A 20,648-nucleotide genomic window follows, 5' to 3' on the forward strand; every position below is an offset into this window, starting at 1 on the left:
TATGTAGAAGGGTTTTCTGAAAACAAACAAACAAACAAAAAAACCAGTACCTATGATAATTAATCTTAGTCAGCACTTTGGATTTAGAATTACTATAGATACACTTGTAAGGTGTCCAAAAAAGGCTTAACTAAAGAGGAAACACCCACCTTGAAGTTGTCGGTTTCTTCTCACAACCTGGGGCCCCTGACTCAGTAAACCGGAGAAAGTGAAGTGAGCCAGCGTTCATCTTCCTGCTCCTTGGCTGTGGACCTGCCGCTGTGCCAGCCCACCGTGATGGGCTGAAGCCTCGGACTGTGCCAAAACAAACCTTCCTTGAGTTGCTTTTGCCAGGCCCTTCCTCACGACAATGCGGGGAGGAGAGGATTGTCACCAAGAACTGGGGCACGAGGCTCTAGAGGACAAGGATGGAGTGCCCTGACTCAAAGTGATGTACCATGTGGGTGCTGGGAGCAAACCCAGGTCCTGCAGAAGAGCAACCAGCGCTCTTAACCTCTGAACCATCTCTCCAGCCCCTGCAAGATTCAATCTTAATTATCAGCTTGGCTAGATTTTGGATCACTATGGAAACACACTTCTGGATGTGTCTGAAAGTATTTCCAAAAAGCCCTAATTGGGGTCTGGAGGAACAGCTCAGTGGTTAAGAGCACTTGTAGAGGACCCAGGTTCAGTTCCCAGCACTCACATAATGGCTCACAATCACCGACAACTCCAGTTCCAGAAGACCTCATGTTATTTTCTGACCTCCACAGGCGCCAGGCAAGCATATAGTGCATACATATATACATATATATGTACACATACATACATCTAGGTATCACATATATGAATCCACATACATAAACTTAAAAAAATAATTTAACTGTAACTAACAAGGGAAGATTCACTCCAAATGTAGATGGCGCCATCCCACGTGCTGATATCCTCAAATGAAAGAAAGGGATAAAGAGAGTGGATCATCAGCATTCGCCATCTTTACTTCCTGACTGTATGTACAACGTAACTAGTTTCCATGTCTCCCCAAGTTTCTTCTCTTTCTTCTTCTTCTTCTTTTTCTTCTTCTTCTTCTTCTTCTTCTTCTTCTTCTTCTTCTTCTTTTCTTCTTTCTTCTTCTTCTTTTCTTCTTCTTCTTCTTCTTCTTCTTCTTCTCTTTCTTCTTTCTTCTTCTTCTTCTTCTTCTCTTTCTTCTTCTTTTCCTCTTCTTCTTCTTCTTCTTCTTCTTCTTCTTCCAAGACAGGGTTTCTCTGTGTAGCCTTGGCTGTCCTGGACTCACTTTGTAGACCAGGCTGGCCTCGAACTCATGGCAACCCGCCTGCCTCTGCCTCCTGAGTGCTGGGATCAAAGGTGTGTGCCACCACCGCCCGGCTTCAAGTTACTTCTTAAGTTGCTGCATCTGGTCACTTTGTCACAGCAACAAGAAAAGCGTGTCACACTGTTGCTTTCTGTTCCTAGGACTTCAGAGATACCTACCTGGTTTCTCAGAGCACTGGAGCAAACACGTGTGCTTTTCCTAACCACAGTAGGTCTGAATATAGCCATTGCTGTATGTCTGTGATCCCTCGCTGAGAACACAGGAGAAGCATTGAAGTCTGGTTTACCGAGGGCATCAGGCAATAGCTGGCTGCATAACTGCTACTTGGCAGCTGTCAGTGGACCTGTGAAGGGAGGGAGGGAAGCCATGGCCATGAAGACCGTTCACTGGATTGAACTATAAGGAGGAACATGGGTGAGTGACACAGGTGTGTGAGTAGCCCAGGAAAACGAATGATGTAAGGGTGTGTGTACCATGTAGGGGTGAGACGCGTGGAGGGAGGAGGACCAGTGAGATTGAGCACCATGGAGGCTTGAGGAGCATGGAGCACCACAGAGAGAAGAAAAACATCAAGAGACAAGCATGCTTGGACCACATGAGCAGCAACAGCAGGAGTTGTAGGAACCACCTTTCTGAGAGGACTGTTCTAGAAGATGATATGACCAATACAGCCTCCATGCAGCTTACAAACATACCAAGGTTCTAGATCGCACATCCACTAATGATGACACTCCGGAACCCTCCACAGTGCTCTGGGGTGACTGTCCTCCGGGGCTCTTTACCTTTGTAATGCTGGACCTTGGTTCCTTGTGTTGGCACTTGTGAAAGTCTTTTTTTTTTCCTGGTGAGGCAGTGGCCTCTACACACATCTTGCTAATTCAGTGGACTTCCATCTGTCTGCAGGTCTATCTGTTGTCTTAAACTTATTCCTGAACTCCTCCCGGAGTTCCAGTCACAGATGCCATTTCTCACAACAGTCCTGTTATTAGATATTAACCCTGTATTTTGAAAGACAAGTCCAATCATCGGAAACGTTTGGGTAATTTATCCAAACACTCCAGGCTAGCAAAATGGCAGAGCTTAGACTTGAAACCGTTTTCCTCGGGACACTGCCCAAGAACACGGTGTGATCTTCCTGAGCCTCAATGTCTTCAATCTGAAATAAGAATAGCCCTATTTAACATGTGGTGTAGGTCTCCAGGTGACCAGAGATGACATATGCAAACATATGGAACAGTGTAGATTCCTAAACAAGGTACCAGTGTATGGCAGATCTGGGGGAGTCAGAAGGTGATGGGGTGCGGTGGGTTTGATCAGCAGTATTCTCCATATACGTTTCTCACCTGTCCTCCCAGACTGTGGATCTCATTAGAAAGAAAATGGTCCCAACAATTAGAGGACCAGATACAGAAAGCGAGATACTCCCAGCTCCTGGGTCCTCAGGCTGAGCTTTGAAAAACATACCCACCTGTTAACTGAAATGCCTCAAAGATGCCATCAGGCCTTGGCCTGCGTGTCCAGTCATTCTGCCACGCATGCGTTGCCGTGGGGACAGGAAGGAACAGCTTCAGTAGAGCAGAGAGAGGGGTGGACCGGGTGTTTGTTCCCAGCCCCTGTCTCCCCTGAAGCTTGCTATTGGCCTGGGTGTATAGACTGGTCTCGTAGGTCCCTCTGTTCCCCTTAGCATCCTGAAGGACAGGCAGCCATGCTAAACCTCTCAGACTAGGAAGCCTATCTTTGACACTCATGATACTGTACGCATTCCTCTTGCTGCCTTCTATAGCGTTGCTTAAAAGGAAAAATAGGAACATGGAAAGAAAATACAAATTGGGTCAGAGATTTGGTACTGACTTATCATCGCTGTGCATGCCCCTGCTGCCCACAGTGCCCCTGCTGCCCATGGTGCCCACAGTGCCCCTGCTGCCCACAGTGCCCCTGCTGCCCACGATGCCCCTGCTGCCCACGGTGCTCTGGCCCACCTCGCGTGGCCCGGTGGCTTTCCAAATACACAGCCCAAAGTAGACCAATGCTAAAAACAAAATAGGCTAAGTTTATCAATTGTAAGCGAAGCATTACAGTTCAAAACCAAACATGCTGCCCGAGGCCAGGAAGGCCTACACTTGACTTGGGGTTCTTACAGGGATGAGGGAAGGATGCCCACCTGCCTGCACTGAGACCCACAGCAGCTCCATGGAGCTGTCCCTCCTGTGCAGTACCAGGCAGCAGCCATGACAGATTCTCTTCACATTCAGACTGAAGTCTCCCGGACTCTGTCTTTCTCTTCCTAAGCCTCTATATTAGGGGGCACTTTCATGGCTTTTTTATGAAAAGGTCCAGTTGCAGCCACTGGCTGAGCCCAGGTACACAGCTACTCTGTCGGCTGTTCTGGGCCACACTGTTCCTTTGAGAGAAGCCACAGTCACTCCCAGACCCCTCTGGTCTAACACAAAGTTCCTCTGGGAACATTCACGGCTTGCTGAGAGTGCAACCCTGAGGCCAGGAAACCACGAGCTGTGATCTGTCTTTTCCTTGTTCCTTCCCTCGCCAGACCCTGCTGTTTATAAATGTTTCTCAGGAGAGGCCTCCTGTTGCCAGCAACATAGAACTAAAGTTGGTGCATTAAGAACATCCACAGTAAGCCCAGCTTCCAGGTGCCCCTCCAAACACTCAGGGAGGCACCAGGAACGTGGCACTGTACGTTATAGTATCACAGAGTTGGCTTGTAGGCCACCGCACCAGCTTGAAGGTAATGCACTTTTCCCCCCTAGTATATGTGAAAATAAAGAATACTGGAGAAATTAAGAATATCCCTTAACAAATATTTATGCTTCAGGTTCCCAGTGTTCCAGTTTGCATTTAGAAGTTATGCAGGAAGGAGCCATCTTTTTTTTTTTAATCATCCACGCTTTTGCTAAAAGCTACCTAGATGGCTTGACACCCAATGTCATGAATTCCTTCATGGTGCTTCTGCAACCCTCAACAGGCACGTGGGAGGGTAGGTAAGGTTTATACTGTGAGCTATGTGAGCCTTCATCCTGTCTCCACGAGAAACACTCCCATCACACCCTAAGACACACTGCTGGCCTGCAGTCTTCTGTTGCCCGGAGCCCAGTAGATCATGTTTTTCAAGTTCAGCCTGGTACAAGGCTCATACCTCCCCAACCCTATGGTGGTGGTTGTTTTAAATTACATACGTGTGTGTGTGTGTGTGTGTGTGTGTGTGTGTGTGTCTGTGTGTGAGGATGTGCACAAGCACAGATTCCCTCAGAGGCCAGGAGAGGGCGTCAGATCCCCAGGAGTTGGGATTACAGGCCACTGTGGGCTGGCAGTGTGAATGCTAGGACCCCAAATCAGCTTGTCTGCAAGACCAGTGTGCACTGTTAAACCACTCAAGCATCTCACCAGCGCCTGTCATTGCTGTGCTGTTACTGTTGTTGACATTTTTAACTATGGCTGGGAGTGTACGTAGCTCAGTTCACAGAATGCTTGCCTAAAATATCTGAGGCCGTGGATTCGATGCATACCTACACTCACATGGGTACTCATACAGAAACTTAAGTGATAGAGAAAAAGTTCCCAAGCCTGGGCGGCTCGAGTACCTAAGAGTCACCTTCTACCGGAAGTGGCCCATCTGAGGAAGGATTAAAGGGCAAGGACAGATGGCTCTGTCTCCCCAAAAGAAAAGACATAGTGTTCTGTGCTCCCAGAGAAACATCTCTGGGGGAGAGCAATGATCAGGAGTGGTGACGGCATTTGAACTTGCCACCGAAGGAGGAAAAGGTGTCTTTCCCAGGCTGTGGCGCTCTCCGGCAGTTCTGTCTTCGCAGCCTTCCATCAGCTCCCCCACCACACACACTCTGCACTTTGTCCTAAGGGTACACTTTGTAAATTCCTGAAGAGAAGACACAGAGGGTCACAGCAGGCAGGAGGCAGTTTGTTCCATATCTAAGATATTGCATCGTTAATCCCACCGTGGTTTCCACAGTAGCCGGGTTCTGCACTTTCAGGGAACATTATAACTTTGACCGGTGGACACGTTTCTCCTTTGCGTGTTCTTCATCTGCATTTTCTTTGCCTCTTGCTTTCCGTTTGAAACTGAATTCTAACAATGGCAAGGTTTTACTGATTCATCAACAACTCTTATTTTGCACAGTGGCCTTCCTGTTAGCATTCACACTTCTGTTTATGCACTGTATGTTGACAGAGTTGTCTGTCACGAAAAGGCCAGTGCTTGGTTAATGCTGCACAGAAGATAAACGTGGCATTTGCGCTCTGCAAAGGAAAACTGTCACGGTGTCTGAATTCTGCCCAATAGGAGGCCCCGGCGCCGTTCCCCACACAGTCCACATGTGCCCTCATACCAAACGTTCACGCACAGAGTAGGGAGAGGAAAGGCCTACACTGCGAGGTGTGCTCCAGAGCTGAGGAGGGCTAGAAGGGGAGCCTTGGACACGTGGAGCCCGCAGAGGCGCCCCCAAGCCCACCTCAGCAGCGGTTAGAAAGCTGTGCAGCCATTTAATCCTCCACTCTTGCCTTGCTTGCAGATGACCACTCCAGGATCCTGCTGAGGCCTGAAAACAGCCACAGTAATTCAGACTACATCAACGCCAGCCCTATTGTAAGTACGTGGTCACGGAGGAGGGAGGACGCAGGGCTGGGCCGAGTGGCAGAGAAGGTTCTGGGTTAGGCTCCTTACTCTGAGTAATGGGGCTAGTGGCATACCTGGCCCAGGTCTCACTGTCTCTATACTTTCAGGGTGACCGGCAGTGCCTTCCTGCTAGGTGTCACACCCACTTCTTTGGACCTACTTATTTCCTCTTTACTAGTGGGGTTAAGAATCCCAGGTCCGGGCTGGAGAGATGGCTCAGAGATTAAGAGCACTGGCTGCTCTTCCAAAGGTCCTGAGTTCAATTCCCAGCAACTACCTGCTGGCTCACAAACATCTATAGTGGGATGTGGTGCCCTCTTCTGGTGTTCATGTGTATATAGGTAGAGCACTGTATATATAATAAATAAATAAATAAATAAATAAATAAATAAATAAATAAATAAATCTAAAAAGAATCCCGGGTCCAGGTATCTCGTAGCCCCGAGGCAGGAGAGAGCAGCATCGTTCAGGCTTCTCCAGAGGCCAGATCCTCTTCATGTAAGGCGGGTATTGAACACGAGGGCGACTGTATCATCAACTTGGCATCATGGCGGCATGGTGAGGCAGCCAATTTGCATGTACAACAGTATAGCAATTTTGCCCATACCACGAGGCATGTCTCCCAAATTTATGGCTCCTTCCCACTCCTTGTGAAGTTGTGTGTCTCCCCCCCCCCCAAGGTGGTGTCTCTCTAGGCACAGGATGGACATTCTTGTCTGCAGTCTCAGAAGTGGCTGGAAAAGGGAGAATAAGGGCTGTCCAAGAAGAGAGGGAACAGTGGCGGGGGAAGGGCTAACGAGTCAGATGTCCTCGGAGGCTGAGCTGGCTTCCCCGTGGGGATGGGATGATGTGGAGGGAAGAGAAGAAGCCACACAGTGTTGCAGACCATGGTCAGCGGCGTCTTAACGAAAGCAAAGGGCCTCATCGTGTGGGTCCGGAGCAGATACAGCGTTTACCACATGAGGAGTTGGACTCAGGGGAGCACTGGGACTCTCACTTCTGTTCTGAAGCCCGCGCTCACCAAACAGGGCTTGTAGCATACCACGTCTTCTGATGAGGTCCCGTAGTACGGAGGACTAAAAGTGCGCAGGCCATCTCCAAGTCACAAACCCGAATCATCATTGTCCACTCCTCCGATAGAAAGCCTTCTATGAGAATGTGTCCAGTGTGTTGTGGGGAGGGCCTTCTGACAGACTACTATGGGATGTTTAGCATCCCTGTTGGGTGAGATTGTTGTTAAGACTCCTCCAGCACACGTGGCCGATCATCCCGTTTCCTAACTGGTCACAGCCCACACAGCGAGCACAAGGGCACGTGAGACGTGAACTGAGTGGAGGACTGGTGCCTTGTCTCTACGGCCTGAGCCCAGACCGTTACATGCATGTGTGTCACTGAGGGATGTCTTCTTAAAGCCAGGACGCGTTGTCTCAGGCTTCTCTGGTTGTAGTTGCTCAATTAGTCTTTCTGCACAGGACTAAGTCAAGCCCCTGCCTGAGCCAGCTGACACCCTTATGAGCGGAGTATAATTTCTGATCCGCAAAGGCCTTGGTTCAGCCTCTATGTGATGCAGCATTGACAGGTGACAGCCACTCAAAACCAGCTGAAGCGGTTTTCTTCTTGACCCAATTCCTTCTTCAAAGAACCGCATGAGAAAGCCAGAATAGAAGTGAGAGCCGTTTTCAAGTCTGAATATCAGGAGTGCATGCCACAGCACACTTAGCTGCCCCAAGCAGCCAGCCAGGGGTTCAGGATGCAACCCTGCCTCGGTATGCATTCCTGTGGCTTGGCAGCTGCGGCATCCGTGAACTCGTGTTCTGGGTGACCTCCCAGGCCTTGTTGTCCTAGCTTCCGGTCAGAAGGGTCGATAGGAAAGAAAATATCCTGGCAACTATCATTTTCTCTCTGCTTCATATTATAATTCTTTTCTAAATTTGGATTGTAAGAATGGAACAGAAGCCAGGCATTGTGGCGCACGCCTTTAATCCCAGCACTCGGGAGGTAGAGGCAGGTAGATCGCTATGAGTTCGAGGCCAGCCTGGTATACAAAGTGAGTCCAGGAAAGCCAAGGCTACACAGAGAAACCTTGACTCGAAAAACCAAAAAGAAAGAAAGAAAGAAAGAGAGAGAGAGAGAGAGAGAGAGAGAGAGAGAGAGAGAGAGAATGGGACAGAAGAAGCTGATGGTGTATCCTCTCGGAGATAGCTGAGGCTCTGGTAATGACCTTCGTGGCAGCCACTGACTGAGCAGCTTACAGTTACAGTGCAGACGGCCCTGGCTGTGCCACACAGGACTATGGTAGTCACATCTGTGCCTGCTCCTCATTAAATCTCAGGGAAGTCATTCAGCAGTAAATAAGGAGCCGTCTTCGCTTTGAAATCGGGGTCATGAGAGTCATCGGGGATTCTGCCATCCCTGAGAGAAAAGGCACTGGCTTGCTCTCAGCATTGGGCTCAGCTCCTCTGGCAGCCTCCGGACTGGGGCAGGCCACCCACTTGCTACGGTGCAGATAAGTGCCCAGTGTGTGACCGGGAGCCAGCCCAAGATCCCTAACACCACCAAGAAACAAGCTCAGTCGTTCATCCTGCTGTGTCAGTGGCAGGAGGAAAAGGAATGTGTCAGTTTGAATGCATTTTGGCTAATTTAAGTAAGGACAGGGTGGATCCTAAGAAAAGGATGGCAGATGTCCTAAAATATTGGCCAAGTGTGGGGGACAGTTTGTGGGTTCTCAGAAAATAGTCATCCAAACATCTGTGCTTGTGAGTTAGGTGTACGCCGCTATTAAATAAATCTCTACTTGGAGTGTGAACTGCCTTGAGCAGTATTTCTTGGCTTCAAAGTTCTAGTACCCAGGACCTCCCTGTGTGAAGGCTTGGCAACCAGGACAGGAGTCTAGTCATGCTTGCTTTTAGGAGAGCATGCTGGCCATGCATGTTGGCACACAAAACCTTTAATCCCAGCACTAAGGAGGCAGAGGCACGCAGATCACCGAGCTCAAGGTTTCCCTGGATCTTCCCAGAGAGTTCCAAGACAGCCAGGGCTACACAGAGAAACCTTGCCTTGAAAAGCCAAGCAGGGGGAAAAAAAAAAAAAAACCATTCTGTGAAACTTGCCTCACATCAGGGCTGTACGGGCTACAGGATCATCAGAGTACACACAGTCACTCTGTATAACTCCAACACCTCAGACCCTTCATTCTCCCCAAAGCTGGCTAGGTCTTCCAGGACTTTTGGAGTGCAGCTTTGGGAGGACAGGGCCAGTCCAGAGCAGACACTTCCTCCCCAGGGCTGGCAGTGGGAATGTGCTCCGTCCTCCAAAGGTCCTCCCAGCTTCTGATTTGGAATGCTGGATGCTCTGTTGTTTGGAGGATTGCTTAAGGGCCTTAGTGTAAAGACGAAGCCGGTCGCTCGCAAAGTCAACAGTTGTCATCCATGTTTAAAGCAAGACACTGGCTTGTTCTTCAAGTCATGCGTGTGGGCATGCATGGAGTCTCACCCCATGCTTTGACAACTCCCTGAGAATCAGCCTAGCAAGGGCTAGATTCAACATAAGCGAATGGCTTTATTTATTTATTTATTTATTTATTTATTATATACCATACAGAACTCTTGGACTCAGCATACTTGAGTCCTAGGATCTTCCAACCTGGTTTCCTTAAAGTCACTTGAATGAGTCTCCTTGGATTAACTGTTACGCTGATCTCTCTAAGCAGGCAGGGTCCCTGAAGAAACCCTCACCAGGGAGACAGTGTAGATGACACCACTACGCAGCCTGTGTCTTAGCTTATCAATGGAAACTAAAAGACAAGCTCAGAGCAGCAGAGTGGGGGTCCACAAATTAAATGTAGGCGTGTCCTCACAGCTTTCTACCCTCCAAGTGTGGCATCTGCTTCAGCACATTTCATGTCTTCACTGACACTCTCAGAATATCTGCTCGGACACGTGTGTACACTGGTGCCCGTGGAGTTTTGGTTGATAGCATGTGCCTAGAGGTCAGAGTGTCCAGCATGGCCACTCCCCGGCACACAACAGGACTGAGACCCAGAGGCTATGGAAGTCTGTGCATAGAACGCATGCATGTTAGTTGCCCACCATGGCAGGCACGACGTCGTCATAGTTTCCTAAGAAAAGTCCATGCACACGAAGGCCGAGCACAGTTGTGCTGAGCTGAAAATTCAGATGTGGTAAAGCTTCTGTTTGCTTAACGAAATATTGGCCTCACTTCTGTCCAAAGGTAGAATCCAACCAGGCTGGCCTTCCTCCTGCCTGTGTGGTGTGTGTGTGTGTGTGTGTGTGTGTGTGTGTGTGTGTGTGTGTGGTGTGTGTGTGTGGTGTGTGTGTGTGTGTATGTGTGGTGTGTGGTGGGTGTGATGTATGTGTGTGTGTGTGTGTGTATGTGTGTGGTGTGTGTGGTATGTGTGTGGTGTGTGTGTATGTGTGGTGTGTGGTGTGTGTGTGTTGTATGTGTGTGTGTGTGTGTGTGTGTGTGTGGTGTGTGTATGTGTGTGGTGTGTGTGGTGTGTGTGTATGTGTGTGTGTGTGTGTGTGGTGTGTGTGTGGTGGGTGTATTGTGTGGTGTGTGGGTTGTGTGTGGTGTGTGTGTGTTGTGTGTGTGTGTGGTATGTGTGGGTGTGTGTGTGTGTGGGTGGTGTGTGGGTATGTGTGTGGTGTGGTGTGTGTGTGTGTGTTGTTGTGTGGTGGTGTGGTGTGTGTGTATGTGTGTGGTATGTGTGTGGTGTGTGTGTGGTGTGTGTGTGTTATGTGTGTGTGTGGTGTGGTGGTTGTGTGGGGTGTGTTGGTGTGTGTGGTTGTGTTGTGGTGTGTGTGGTGTGTGTGTGTGGTGTATGTGGGGGTGTGTGTGTGTGTGTGTGTGGTGGTGTGTGTGGTGTGTGTGGTGTGTGTGTGTATGTGTGTGTGGTGTGTGTGTGGTGTGTGTGTGTATGTAGTGTGTTGGAGGGGCAGAAGTGCTTTGGTACCGTCATCCCCAGGAAAGGCAGCCTCCTCCCTCGGCATCATCTCCCTGCCCTACGTCCTGCGCTGCTTTGCTTTCTCTTCCAGATGCTTCTTGTACCAGCCTGCTCACATCCTTGGCTTTTTTTTTTTTTTTTTTTTACTCCTGCCTGGGTGTCTGAGCAAGTTTGATGGGGTTAGGTACTTTTTTGTAAAATGACAATTAAGACCTGTCACAAAGTGGACACATCTGCCCTCCTGAAAGGCTGCCCATATTTTTCCTTTTAATCTTGCATTTCTCATTCTGAAAACAGCTAAATTGGTGGTTTGAACATGTCACAGAATTTTAGTGTGCTGTAGTCTATGTTGTTTTTGGGTAAAAGATTTCACACTGGAGAAGGGGGTGGGGTGTCCCTTCCTCTGCATAGCTGTTTGCCGAGAGACAGGGCCTCTGTAAGTGGCTGTCACCCCCAGCGAATGCATATTTTGAAAAATCAAAACTCCTCATTTCTGCTAAGCATTTTTCTGCTGAAACATCTTAATTGGGGCTTTCAGTGAGAGTAACATAATTTTACCTGTATTGTGTATGTTGTGAATCTCAAAATGAGGCCCAGTTTTAATTATGAATCATGGAATTAGATGCACAGAAAGCTTTCCCCACCCCCACCTCAGCCAGTGTCACATTGTTGTTTCTGTTAGAACAACTTGCACCAGCCGCTTTGTGTCCGTGCCCTCTTTCATGGCTCACGTAATTACAAGGTGCATCCGGCACCTTTCTGTGCCAACAGCGTCAGCCCTGGGAGCACTCACGAGCCAGCCGTGCACGGGCTCCTGGGGCCTGCACACTGAGCATGTGGTTAAAACTTTCTCCTTTTTTTTTTTTTTTTTTTTTTTGCAGCGCTGAGAAAGGAATTGTCAACAGTATTTTTTAAGTGCAGCCCCCCTCTCTTTCTGCCTCTGTTTCTGTCTCTGTCTCTCTGTTTGTGTATGTGTGTGTGCGTGTGTGTGTGTGTGCACGTGTGCACGCGCTGTTACTCAAACTCAGGGCCGTATACATGCAAGGCCAGTGCTCTACACTGAGCCACAGTCTCCACATCCTACCTCTTTTTAACACAAATGCCGAAAGACTGAGTGCCGACTTCGGACTTGTCAAGAACCAGGGTATGTCTGTCTCACTACTGTCTGTGTTGACTGTATTCTACCCCCTCCCCCACCCACAAGCAATGTCCCACTCACCTCGCCTAGAGCTGGTCTCTGCGGTTGTTTTTGAAAGGGACAGAACTACTCTGTGACTTGAGGAAAGCAATACCCAGGGTTCCCCATTACTTGCTACCACCCTGCAGGAAGCCTGTGAGTCTGGTTTCTCTCCCGTTCACCCCATGATGCTTTGCTCTTGTGTCAGTTTTCTTTGTTCCCTGCATAGTCAGTCTTCAAGTCAGCCATTGTAGTTAAGGTCTGTTTTGCCGGGCATCCCCTGGGGGTGGGGTGGGGCACAGGCACGTGACAACAAACCAAATAGCCTCAGTCATGGTCTTTGTTCTCAGGCTCTCTCATTCAGGGAAGACATGAGGTAGTGAACGCCCAGTGGCCTGGCCCACGTTTTGAGACACCTGTGAGTGCATGCACAGAGATACAGAGATGCCAGCAAACACCCACACACAGACATGAAGATACACACATACAGAGATATACAAAGAAGACACATTAGACACAAACATGCAGACAGACACACACTCATAGGCATAGACACACATATTCACACTCATATGGTGGGCACACTTATGCAGACTCCCAGGCAGACACACCTACTCACACAGGCCGCTGATCCCCAGGCCAGGTGGTTGGCTGCATGCGTCCCTCCCGAGATGACTAAAACACCCAACATGAAGGAGCTTCTCAGCCAGGTATCCACATGTGCCCACTCTTCCAAGATGCTCAAGCTTGTCCACTGCATGTGGGTGTGAGCCCACCAGGAGCTCAGGCCTAGCCACGCCCTACTAGACCCCAGTTGCCTCCCCACCCTAGAGCAAAGCCTCCGCTGCTCTGGGGCCGAAGAGCCTTGCTCGCACAGCCGGGCACTGGCTCTGCTCTGCTCAGCTCCTGGTCTTCATGTGGGCACTGCTCTGGAGCACTGCGCTTGGAGGCACCCTGGCTTTTAGGCGTCTGTTTTAACCTGATGGTGCTGGGTCTTGTGTGTTACCGGCCATGGGCACAAGCTGCATGGCCGTGTGTCCTCGTGCCTTCCTGCCCGTGAACCTGACCCCTAGGCCCACTCTCTTGTTCCCGCAGATGGACCACGACCCACGCAGCCCCGCATACATCGCCACCCAGGGCCCGCTTGCCGCTACCGTGGCCGACTTCTGGCAGGTGAGCCTTCTTTCACAACTTTCTTTTCTAAAGATAAATTGTTAACGAGCTGTCCATAAATTAACACATTAAACTCAGTAAAACAGACTCAGTCTTGTTCGTGGTGCTTTCCAGATAGTACCTCAGAATGTATATGAGCTTTTTGTTTTCTCATCTGAGATGTTTAACATTTTTTTTTTTTTGCTCTTTAGCCATATTATAAATTAACTTTGTAAAAGATAAGGAAGTGAAATTAATGCACATTTATGTCATATTTTCTTCAAATGTATCCTTATTGTTTTATTTTTGTGAAGGTGAAAATGTGACCAAGATATATCTTCTTTGAGGGTTTTAAATTTTATATTTTAAAAGCCGTCCTGGCCTCTTCATCCAGCAGAGTCCTGGATCACCCAGCACAAGGCTGAGACTTCGGGAGCTAGTTCTATATGAAGAAATGAGGGCGGAATCTGGTGGGCCAACAGAGTGTCCCTCCCTCACCAGGATAAATAGGACTAGATTTGGGGAGGGACGTCGTGGGTCGCAGGATTGGGTTTGGAGAATGTGGCATGTCTGATGACCCACTGGAGTATATGGTTAGGCTCCCTCAGCAGCAGGTTGTAACCTCAGGCCAGGTGTCAGCCAGCAATGCTGGGTGTGGTGCAGGAGAGCCACGGGAGAAACTCAGGCATTGTGGTCCACTTCTATGAAAGCAATGGAGCTGTAGCCATGCACTAACCCAAGACCAAATCACTCAGGGTCGCTTGATACCATGCCATAGTTTATTAAGTCACAGAATATGAACTAATCTGCCAAAGGTCAGTAAATCAGCTGGCATCCCAGACTTGTGCTGTTCCCTCTCCCAACTTCACTAAAAAAAGGAACCGCAGAGGAAGGGGTTGTCAGGATGCCTGCAGCTAGCTGCTCAGGACACTTTGCCTTGACACACACACACACTGAGGCTCAAATGTCATCATCTTCTTTGTGGGCAAGATTCAGCAGCCAGGAACGGTGAAGCTAAGCAAGAACCACACCCACGTGACCATCTGCCTCTTCTATCTGCATTCCTCATGCTATGGGGGAGGAGGCAACACTAAGCAGGACCACTAAGCGCCCTGCAGATGCTCCTGAGTGTGGCACAGAACTAGTGACCTTTGCTGCAAGGTTGGTGTTGAGAACATTGTTGTCCCTAAACTCAGAATGCTTAGGCTTCCTCCATGCCAATCCCACAAGAGTTGTCCAGCCCGGGAGACTGGATGCAGTCACACAGAGTGTGTGCACCTCATCTTTAGAAGGCTTTTCATGTGGAAACCCCACTTCTGTCTTCTTGAAGTGCCTTGTCCATCTAATGGCCCAGAGCTGCTCCCAGGAAGAAACACAAAGAGCATTCTGAATCACATGGTAGGAAAAATATGCCCTCTGGGATCCCAACCCCACAGAGTTCCCACCCAAGTGAAAGTGTGGAAGAGTGGCATCTGGTGGCTCTAGTGTGGAGGAGTGGCGTCTGGTGGCTCCAATGTGGAGGAGTAGCGTCTGGTGGCTCCAGTGCAGAGGAGTGGCGTCTGGTGGCTCCAGTGCGGAGGGGTGGCGTCTGGTGGCTCCAGTGCTGAGGGGTGGCATCTGGTGGCTCCAGTGCGGAGGAGTGACATCTGGTGGTGGCTCCAGGGCGGAGGAGTAGCGTCTGGTGGCTCCAGTGTGGAGGAGTGGCGTCTGGTGGCTCCAGTGTGGAGGAGTGGTGTCTGGTGGCTCCAGTGTGGAGGAGTGGCATCTGGTGGCCCCACCTTTACAAGCACTGTGCTTCACTCACCAACATGTGCTTCCAGCATGAGAGGGTCCTTATGTCAGCAGGGCTGCAGTCCACTGAGGGGCAGGTCAGCTGTTCATACCCATCTCCTGCTCACTGGAAGCCTGTGAGGCTGGGAGGTTCATCACTTGGCTAAGTTCATGGCCAGAGAGTCAGAGAGCTGAACTTGTCTCCTGCTTATTGTGGGCTGTTGTAGTCGCCAAAGGTGGCTCACTTTCATCACTGTGTACTTTCCATGGGACATTTTAGAGAAAACATCTCTAATCGTGTAAAGCGAGATGAAGCACAGGGTCAGTCGAGGCACACGTCAGTCAGAATGTAGCACTGCAGATCTGGGAGACAGGGCATCTTCCATGCGGTAACAGCTCTTTCACATCTAGAAGTGTCCATGGCCTGTAGGGTCTGTGCCCTGGGATGTCTGTATACTTGAGCTTGGTGAAGCCTTGGAGGAATTATGCACCAAGAAAAGAAGAAAGAAGAAGAGGAGGAGAAGGAAGAGGAAGAGGAGGAGGAGAAGAAGAGGAGGAAGAGGAAATGGAACAGGAAGAGGCAGTGACAGCAGCAGCAGCAGCAGCAGCAGCTTGCAACACCCCTTCCACCAGGATGCCTGATTTTCACATGTGGCTACTTCATGGATACAGGCAGAGTTACAGTTAGGAGGCTTTCATGCCCACAAGGCATGTATCCGTATACATGGATACAGCCGTAGAGGGTTACAGCTAGGAGCTGCACCATAGGCAGACAGGAAAGAGAAGACATGAGCCTGCCAGACTGCAGGTACAGCCGGCCAGCCTCCACACTATGTGCCTGAGGTGCCTACATCCACACAGCAGGGACCTTCCTCACTAACCCGCCTCAAATTTCAGATGAGCATTCATAAAAACACAGTCAGACAGTTACCTTTGCTGCTGGCTGAGCAGCGTGCACAGAGGAAGCCCTCCATCTAAAACCTCTCTCAGGACAGCAAGCCTCCCACAGAAATGTGAATTAGTGGAAATAAAACTCCGTGGGCAGCACAGACTGTGGGCATCAGACCTCAAGCTGAAAATGGCACATCCCCTCCTTGCACATTTGCACTCTTGGCCTTCAACAGGAACAAGGTTTTGACTAAAGAACTAGAGACACTGTTACAGGATGCACCACAAAGCTTGTCTTCAAGAAAGCTTGGCTCCACAGAGGGTGGTGATGCAAGTGCCTCCCAGGCATGTCTTAAAGGACACCGGTGCTAGCTATGAGTGAATTTTCACGTGAAAGGCTAGGGTGGAGTAGTCTGTTGGTGAACAACCGAGAAAGGAGCCTGGATGCAACCCTTTCTTACAGCTGCTGTGTCTACACACACTGAGCCAGTGACAAAGACAGCAGGGTTTCCTGTCAGCCCTGATGGCCAGGAGTCCCCATAGCACAGTGGACTGTTCAGGCCAGGCTGGCCTTGAACTTCCAATCCTTGAGCCTCCGCCTCCTAAACACTGACGTCACACATGTGTGTAACTGCACTGGCACAGGTGCTGTCTCCGTGTGACGCCACCATCCACTCCCTAAGGCTCTCTGGACACCTCACTGGCTCCATCCTTATGCAGCAGCAGATCACCAGCCTATTGCTGCGTCCTTGCCATATGCACACTTGCTAAGCTATGCCGTGTGGGGAAATGATGAAAAGATTAAATTCTGCATGTCTTCAAGGCAGGAATAAATTTTTCAAATATTTTCACTCTGTAGCTGGTCAGGCCCATAGATGAAAAACCCACAATAGAGAGAGTGGGCTGCGCCCTGGGGCTGAGAAGTGTCATGCTAACCCTTTCCCAGAAGCACCCAGAACCTCCTCAGCAGGAGGCTGAGTAAGGGCTCAGCAGTAAAAATTTTCTCATTTGAAATAAGACAAACTTTGGACTGGTTGTAATGGCAGGCTTCCATGACCTCAGCACTTGTAAAACTGAAGCAGGAGAATGGCAGTTTCAAGGCCAACCTGGGCAACAGAGTGAGATCCTTTCTAAAATAAAAACAAAAAGCAAAACAACAACAACAACAACAAAAGAAAACTTTTTTTTTTCCAAGACAGGGTCTCTCTGTGTAGCCTTGGCCGTCCTGGACTCACTTTGTAGACCAGGCTGGCCCCGAACTCACAGTGATCCACAGTAATCCCAAGTGCTGGGATTAAAGGTGTGCGCCACCATGGCCAGCCCGAAAAAATACACATATTAAAGCAAAAATACCTAGCATGTGAAATGGGCCCATGTTGCCGTGACCAGGGCATAATCAGCCTTTCCCCTCTCCTCTGTGTCGCTCACCGCATGTCTAGAACTATGTGTCTGCTTCTGGGGCCACCGTTCAGACAACTGAAAACTGAAACTAGAGCTCGCCATAGAATTCATGGGAGCACACAGATGGCAAAGTGCTCTAAAGCCACAGAAGGAAAGGGGGGACCTCCCAAGAGAGAGGTAGGAAAGGGGTCCTCAGCAGCCAGTGCCATGTGTGGGCTCCGTTCCCCTGCCACACCACCACGGCCGATGCCAGAGAAAGCTTGGCCTGGAGGGTTGTAGCAGGTGGGACTGTGTTCCTTCAACCTTGCAGGGACTGGTCACACTACAGTAGATTTAGTTAAGGTGGGAATGTTCGTTTGGATTCGTGAGGTTCTCTTGGGTTTTTGTTGTTGTTGTTGTTGTTTGTTTTGTTCTTTGTTTGTTTGTTTTTGAGGACTACTGGCATAATTCTTAGGGCAGCCTAATCCTTCACAGCTGTGATACCCACAGCTTCCCCAACCACCTCCCCACCCCTCTACCCGCAGCTAAAGTGCCCATAGCTCTTTGGCAAATGTAAATGTATAAAAAGGAGGTGGAAGACAGGGTCAAGCTGTCCACTGCTTTGGTCTCTGTGCCTCAGACATACAGGTCCCAGGGTCTTTCTCTGGAAAAGACACTTCAGTCTACAAGATGCCTCTCACTCACCCACTGGGCATGTACAGTAGAAGGCAGGTGTGCATGTTAGGATGGGGGGGGGAGGAACATTCAATGCACTCAGGCATGTGTGAGACCCTGAACAGAAACCTGGTGTCATTTGACCAGCTAACCACCCTATGGAGCTTCAGCACAAGACTCCTGCAGTATTGCCTGGGACACTTCACAGTTGCCATGGTCACCTATAGGAAGCAGAGCCATGGGTGGCAGGTGCATGGGGAGAGGGGCGGGGTGGAAATGTTACAGAGACTAGCGGTGGGAATGACTGCCCAACGGTGCGAACGGATGTCCTGCCTCTGAGCTGAGCACTGAGAAGTAGTAAGTGGTAGATTGTGCTTATTTTACTTCATCTTGAGACACAGGACACGAGTCTGTGTCTACCAGGGAGATACAAAGGCTCTGAAACCATGTACGACCTGCCAGCAGCCACAAGTTGGCTAGGACAGAGAACACTCCAAATCCGGAGCCAGGAGACTCGCAAGTGCGTTTTTAGCACCCTGTGCTTCCTGCAAGGGCAGAGGCCGAGGGGTGGGATGGGTGTTCCTGGTGAACACATCCCTATGGAGAGAAGAGAAAGGCAGAGAGCCTGCTGGACTGACTGTTGGCATCAAAAAGGCCAGGTGTTTAAGGAATAGTGATTAGTCCCAAGGCATAGGCACAGAGAGCCTCATTCTTCGTGTGTGTGAGATGAGTTGAGTGGTAGAGACGGTGTGGGTGTCCATTAGTAGAGAGAAACCTGCTAGACGCCCACAAAGGTGCAGGGCAGCATTCTCAGACAGATACCCATGCATGCTCGCTGGAGAACCGAGGGTGGCTGTAGGTGCAGCCATGCAAGCAAGCGTCCACTCAGCTCTCATCACTGACCACTGGCCCTTGGCATACCTTACCACTGTTTTCTTCAGCCTGAACTGAGCACCTGTCTCTGAAGGCTGCAGTTGTTAGATAAACCTAAGCAAAGACCTCTGGGATGGCAGTGAGATAACAGAATGCTGGCCACCACAGCATATAAGCTGCTCACAGCCTAGGCTGGTGTCTGCTGTCATCTGCCTCTTCCCAGCCAGGCTACAGGTTGTCCCCAGTGCCATCAAGAGCCAAACCTTCAGTTTTCCAGACACACTCCCAACATACCCCAGTGATGGTCCCTCAGCAGCTAACTAAAATACATTTTAATCCCTGGATGTTAAGGACCATGGTCTCTCAGCTGCTGGCTGCCATTCAGACTCACCCAAATGGTGCTGCATCTCCAGGACAGACCTGTGTCAGTCCGTAAGCGTTGTCTTCATCCAACATTGCTCATGAGCTGGGGCTCGGATGCAGACCTTCTCATGTCCCAGGTCCCTTTAGCGCCAGACACTCATGGCAAAGTAGTCATGGCTACCCATCCCAGTCTACTCTTGGTTGTTGGTGGTGAGAGGGATCCTCCAATTCTGCTACCTCAGTGTTGAGCCTGGGAGAGGTGAGCGCGGGAACCACACGGGGCACAGTGGCTCATTGAAAAGCACGTTATCTGAGGAACATAAAAGGAGGCAGAGGTGAGGATGGTTCGCCGGGAGAACAGCTTTTCAGAGCATCTCATTTCAAGAGTTTCATCCCTGCATTCTGGATGCACATACTTACACAGTCCAGACTATAGTCCATCAGAGCAGGGAAGTCACAGTGACGGCAAGTAAGGGAACCAGTCGCCTCACGTGACTGGCCACATGGCAGCCACAGTCAAGAGTAGAGAGCTGTGAGCGCACGCATGTGCACTAGTGCTCAGCTCCCAAACCATCAGACAGTACCTTCCACGTCCAGTGTGGCTCTTCGCCCTGACTCCCTCACAGGCTGTGCTCACAGGCCAGCCTAACAGGGACAGGTCCTCACTGAGAGCCCTCCCCGTCAAGCAGTCAAAACCAACTAGCAGGACGCTGAAAATGTCTCTTCCTCCCATTCCTCCTCATTCTCTTGTCTCACACCTGGATCACACTACTCAGTACCAGGTTCTACTTCCAGAAAGAAGGAAGAGGAGGAAGACGAAGGAGAGAGTGGCTCCCAACAGAGGCCCCTTCTCTCTGAGGAAGCCATACACTTTCACTAGAAACTGGGCTGCGCACTGTAGACATGGCTTCGTGTGTGTGGCAAAAAGCTGGCAACAAATCCACCCTAAAATGGTTGCACATGGCTAAATGGAAAGAACTTGAGTTTGTGGGAACTGCTGTGTTACAAGAGCGCCTCAGTGATGTGGCAGTCACCCCCGGACACAGAAAATCTGCTCGACAAACAAGCACACTGTCATATCTGTCCAAGAGACCGGTTAGATGGTTTCCAGTGATGTACAGGATTCCTTGTTTTTATATTTCCTCTTCTCCTTGCACAGAACATTAGCAGGGGAAGCAAGGAACAGAGGTATCGCTCCCCACCAGCCATCAGGCTATGTCTCCACAGCTGCTGGGCACAGGACCTGCTCATCAGCTCCAGGGCGACCCTTGCTATATGCCACTTCATGTCACCTCTGTGTACCAGCTCTAGGCAGGTGGAGCTGCACTAATGTGTGCTTCTTCACTAAGAGGATGTCAGAGGGGTGGCAGCATGGCTCAGTGGGTGAGGTGCTTGCTGCCAAGCCTGGTAAGCTGAGTTCAGTCCCAGGGAAACCACATGGTGGGAG

At 49.9% G+C, this 20,648-nt stretch overlaps 1 protein-coding gene across 1 annotated transcript in view; it reads left to right on the top strand.

Moving 5' to 3' along the window:
• LOC127195849 (receptor-type tyrosine-protein phosphatase N2-like) overlaps window positions 1–20,648 on the top strand; it is a 123,166-nt gene that overhangs the window by 66,472 nt on the left and 36,046 nt on the right. The window contains exons 6-7 of the mRNA XM_051153486.1: window positions 5,857–5,930; window positions 13,196–13,273. Of these exons, the coding sequence (XP_051009443.1) occupies window positions 5,857–5,930; window positions 13,196–13,273 (152 nt within the window). The remainder of the gene's footprint in view (window positions 1–5,856; window positions 5,931–13,195; window positions 13,274–20,648) is intronic.

Source organism: Acomys russatus, chromosome 1 (genome assembly GCF_903995435.1).
Source record: "Acomys russatus chromosome 1, mAcoRus1.1, whole genome shotgun sequence".
Classification (NCBI taxonomy): Eukaryota; Metazoa; Chordata; class Mammalia; order Rodentia; family Muridae; genus Acomys; species Acomys russatus.